The 5,000-nt window shown below is 46.1% G+C and overlaps 1 protein-coding gene across 1 annotated transcript in view; it reads right to left on the bottom strand.

Annotated features, from left to right (window-relative positions):
- Window positions 1-5,000, bottom strand: part of eif2ak3 (eukaryotic translation initiation factor 2-alpha kinase 3) — a 32,719-nt gene that overhangs the window by 9,979 nt on the left and 17,740 nt on the right. The window contains 10 exon segments of the mRNA XM_029460624.1: window positions 136-258; window positions 1,938-2,050; window positions 2,591-2,823; window positions 2,947-3,069; window positions 3,257-3,376; window positions 3,492-3,660; window positions 3,787-4,045; window positions 4,512-4,586; window positions 4,588-4,643; window positions 4,772-4,966. Of these exon segments, the coding sequence (XP_029316484.1) occupies window positions 136-258; window positions 1,938-2,050; window positions 2,591-2,823; window positions 2,947-3,069; window positions 3,257-3,376; window positions 3,492-3,660; window positions 3,787-4,045; window positions 4,512-4,586; window positions 4,588-4,643; window positions 4,772-4,966 (1,466 nt within the window).

Here is a 5,000-nt window from a genome sequence, read left to right as displayed (position 1 = left end):
GTGCCTCTGTGTGTATTCTAGATAAGTAGGTTGCCGCTTGCATAACTCAGTCTACCAGCTTTAAAGAAAACAGAGATAAAGGAAGAGCCAATAGCCTGCAGCAAGGCGGTGGTGCGACCAGCGAGCGGGCGCTACCTGTTGGGCAGACGGATTCTTTTGATAGCGTAGTTGCAGTCGTCCACTTTGTTGCGGGCTTCAAACACAACACCGAACCCCCCGCGGCCAAGGCACTGCACTGGCTTAAAATCAGTCAGGTACCTGCGGAGAAGACACGTTGGTTGTTAATTTGCATTGAAGAATCCTTCTGCTTTTAGGGGTAGAACGTGTGTCCTGCATCCTGACAACTCGAAAGAAATGGGATAAGAACACCCACTGTGGTCAAGGAGGCTTATTAAGTGTAAAAGGTGATTAGTACCAGCCAAATCCCTGGCAGGGCTGTGGCTGCTGGTACAGGATCATGAAACCAGACAGTAACACAGACTCTGCTCAGAGGTCTCACAAGATGTAGGATTAACATGGCACAACCTACATTTTAAAAATGGATGAATGTCTCATCATTTATTAATTTGTTGTAAAGAGTTTTTGAAAGTAGTAAAAACATAGCTCTACTGAAAGTCGTATTTCAGTCACACAGTGGTAAAAGAAATCCGCATCCACGTTTATACTTTGTTTTGTTGCATTTTCAAACATTTCAAACGGAAGAAAAACCCAAATTATTTTTTTTTAAAGTACTTTTTAAGTCCTAAAACTGTATTTTGTGATCCACCGCTGAACTTCAGCGCTCTGACAGACACATAGATGACAGAGATGGATTGTTTTGGCTTTTACAACAACAAATTGGATTCCACCGAGACACTGGAAGAGAACGCACCCACCCACTTATACAGGGCTACAACAATTGCTCAATTGGCTGCTCCAGTGTGTTATTTATCCCTTTTCCTCTTCTGTTGTTTATGGGAGTTTTTTTCCTTATAGATCTCCTGTTAAGTGAAGTGATCAATAACATTTTCTATAAAAAGATAAACAACAATAAGCATCTGTGTGCCTGTATGTTATATTGGCGTTCGCTTGGCTCGGGGTGCAAAACATCCCTGCTCAGCCTCCTCTGGGGATTGACGGTTGTCTTCTTAGGAAATGTGTGTGCACATGTGATTCAGGCCTTCATTCCTCTCTCTCTCTCTCTCCCGCCTAATGATCCGGCCTCATGCCTGCCTCAGCTGCTGCAACAGCCACCATGTGTTATTATGGGAAACTTCTCCAGCGAGAGATATTTGCATTGATTGCAGGAGTAGTGTTACAGGGAAGGGGAGGGTGAGCGTATGTCATTTTGGGGTGGATCAAAAGAAGAGGATATGCAGGGTTTGACAACAGGAGAAAAAAGAAAAGGGGGGGGGGGGGGGGGGGGGGGAGAGATTATTCAGGGGATTATTCAGCTGAAGAATGTAAACATGCAAACACTATCGATCAAACGACAGGAGGTCAGCAACAGCCCATAAATTATGTCTACTGATCATATTTACTGTCCAAAATAACAAAAAAATAAACTTGACAATGTGCTGACGGAGACGTAAAGTGACACCCCGACCCTGTGGCAGATGCTGCTGGGTAGGGTGGGGTCTGTGGGGGCCAAGGTCATTTTCATTTGATGGCAAACAGCTGAGTTATCCAATCATGCACTACTACGACTCGTATCTCCCATCTCTGCCTCGTCCTATCAAGGCAGGCTGGAAGACCAGTGGTCACCATGGTAACAGTGCTGACTCTGTAGCTACACCTTGAGAGAGAGTGAGTGAGATTCACACGCAACTTTCAAGTGTGAGGATCTCAATTCCCTGCACAGTGGCAGCGTTTTGTCAGGTTTTCCTGAGTCATGACGAAAAAATAAATCATTTTTCCAAGCACACTGCCTCAGCATCTCAGCGCGTTGAATGACTCACCTGGACACGTATTCGCTGGAACGGGTCTCCATAGCAACCGGCTCTTTGGATTCCACAACCTCAAGGTCAAACTTGCAGTCTGTCTGGCACTGGGTCTCTGACTCTTTCCGCTGCTGTGAGGGACAGAAGGAGGACAGCAAAGACACACAAATGTTACCTAATTGTGGATGTAAAAAAAAAAGAAGAAAGTAGGTTAACTTCTGTGGCATGCTGGGTAGTTTTTTCCTAAGACAAGGTCTCTAACAGAAGGGAAGGACATGTAGTAAACTTCTAAATAAAAAGCAGAAGAATCACCTATTTATATCGTGCTAAAGAAAAAGAGAATTAAGTTTAGTTTAAACCTTTTCTTATAACCCAAATTAAAACATGGACCTCCAGAGCCGTGGACGTGACAGTACAGTTGTTGCTATGTATGCCTGCACTGGATGACTTCAAATTGTACTTGCAATCGGATTTAGCAAGAAGGACACACTCTGGATTCTAGCGCATACATGAGCTACGTAAATAAGACCTATTCGGAAGAAAACGTACTGATTTGAGTTTTATTTCTCGAAAACATTGCTGGTTTATTTAATTTATTTAATCTTTTTTCTCTGATTCTTATTATTATTATTATTATGTGTTCTTGCTGCAGGCTGCGTCTGTGGTCTTACCCTCACGTAAGCCACCGGGGCGGGAGGGTGGAAGAACTTGCGGACGATGTAGGTGGTGGCGGCGATGCAGAACACGATGGTGCCGAGGATCTCCTTCCACCATGGTAGCAACAGCACGGGGTCCTTCCTCCTGCGAATCTCAGCTCCCGCCCCATTTCCCGGGCTTATCAGGCTCACGGCATTGTGGCGTTTCTCCCGGTAACGCTTGCTGTAGGGGAAGTAGTAGCCGTTGTCTACGAAGAGGGAAAGCAGAAATCAGTCTGTGGGAATGTACTGTTCTCTGCTGTAGACTCTCGGTGCCGATGCAGCGCGTCTATGTAAACAAGACCGTAGTTGTTCCATCGTCAGGTTCTTACCGTAAGGATACTGAAGGATGGACAAGGCTCCGTTGCTGTATTCTTCATGGGAGAACTTGTCATTATTCAGACACTTGTCAAATTCATCCGAGCCGACCAGAGCTGGGGTCCGAGATGGTGAATCTGTGTCAAGGCACAAGATGAAGAAGTTCTGTGATCTCGGTGGAAAGAGGCAGCATAGTCATACATGAAGGAGCATGAAGACAAAGCCCAAACGGCTACTCGTGTATTCAAATAGTTCTTGAAAAGAAGATGCAACATCACGTTGGGTCTACAGACGCAGCACGTATGGCGAAGGAGTCGCACTTACGGACTAGAGGCTTCCACTTGACTGTGGGAAGTGGAATTATGTCCGATCCGATGGCTTTGGAAGGAAACTTTTCACTGATCCTCACTGAGGACTGGAGGTAGAGCTGTCCCTGGAACATCCCTGATGAAACCAAGTGCAAAACAGTTACACGTGTACTTGAGTTGACTTGGATGAAATTGCAAATAATGTGACTAAACATTAGGATCGAGCCCGAGCATGCGGTGTATGGATTTACCAAGGTAAACACTGGACTCTTCGGGTCCTCTGGCCTTCTTTGAACCCTCCTCTTCCTCCTCCTCCTCGTCAGTTTCCGACTGGCTGCTGTAGGCATTGTCGTCAAACAGGGCGATTGGTGTGACTTTGCCTCCGCCCACCAGCCAAGCCGACGCGATGGGTGTGCAGAACTACACGAACAGGTGATACAGAGTTTATATACTTCATGTAGAACTGAACTAAACGTAGAGCAAAGAAACAACGTGCTCACTGTAAATGCAACTTAATGACATATGTAAGATGTTATAACTTCTCACCTGACGTTCCCAGACCAGCTGTCCGTCAGGCTCGGTACTGAAGGCCATGACTTTCCAATCAGGAACAGACACTTTGATGACGAGGTCCAGATTTGGGTTCTTCTGGTTCTCCGTCGGCTGTCTCTCTTTTGGCTCATCCGCGATGACCCGCTGACTCTCCCTCCAGTCGCCACTCGCAACTTCTCCCTCCAGGAAGTTCATTCCCGACTGCGTCTCAGGGAGGAGCTTCAGCTCAAAGTTTCCAACACTGAAGTTCCACCTAATATAAAGAGGGATAGTGCACGACTGAACAACTACTTTCATTATAACCGATGATCACAATCAGGGGTCAAACTAAAGATTCATAAAAAACAATTGTTGAATGAATGAATAATTACTGCACTGCATTTCAAAGTAAACAGAAGCAACATGTATTCAGCCTGTTGAGAGGCAGATGGTGGAACAATAATAAAAACAATGGATTACGATACTTCTTGTTCGGATATCAAATTAGTCTGAAACATAAGACAGTAGAACGATCTGGTCCGTGTGGTAAAGCCAGCCGGTAAAGAGGAAGAGTAATGATAACTCAAAGTGGCTGAAAGGTTAACAGACTTTATTTAAAACCATTGACAGAAAGTCAATCGAGTGTCCGTGAGCCTTTCTGGAATCCCACACAAGATACAGTAGCTGCTGTCAAACGGACTGACAACGACAGTTTGAGTGACTGATTAAATGAAACCCACTTCTCCATCCCTGACCGAGGCCTGATGGCTCGCACGGTCTTCTGAGTCCTCTGCAGCAGCAGCATATCTTCCTGTCACCATCTCCTCCTCCCCCCAGCGACTGCAGCCCACCGCAGAGCAGATGTACCGAAGCTGAGGCAAACAACGGGAGGGGGTGATACAACCAGGGTTACTCTACTGGGTTTACCTCAAACATCACAACCATTACTTTAACTCGCTCTCTTGGTAACAGAGAGGACATTGAATGAGCTGTCACTGACCTTGCCACTGTAGGCCCCCAGGCCATAGGTAGTAAGAGATTTGCCCCCAACCAGGACGGTGTCCTCCCCGATTCGGTAAGACGAATCTAGCAGGGACTCCACACTGAAAGGCACTGCCTCCATACTCTCCCTGTCCCGGTTCCACTGGAACAAGGCACCGTCCAGTGAAGGGATGACCATCTTATTGCCAAACACCTGCAGGAACAAACAGGTTGGTGTCAATAACAAG

Source organism: Cottoperca gobio, chromosome 22 (genome assembly GCF_900634415.1).
Source record: "Cottoperca gobio chromosome 22, fCotGob3.1, whole genome shotgun sequence".
Taxonomy (NCBI): domain Eukaryota; kingdom Metazoa; phylum Chordata; class Actinopteri; order Perciformes; family Bovichtidae; genus Cottoperca; species Cottoperca gobio.
The sequence above is the reverse complement of the archived record's forward strand: the minus strand, read 5'-3'. Positions and strand labels throughout refer to the sequence as shown.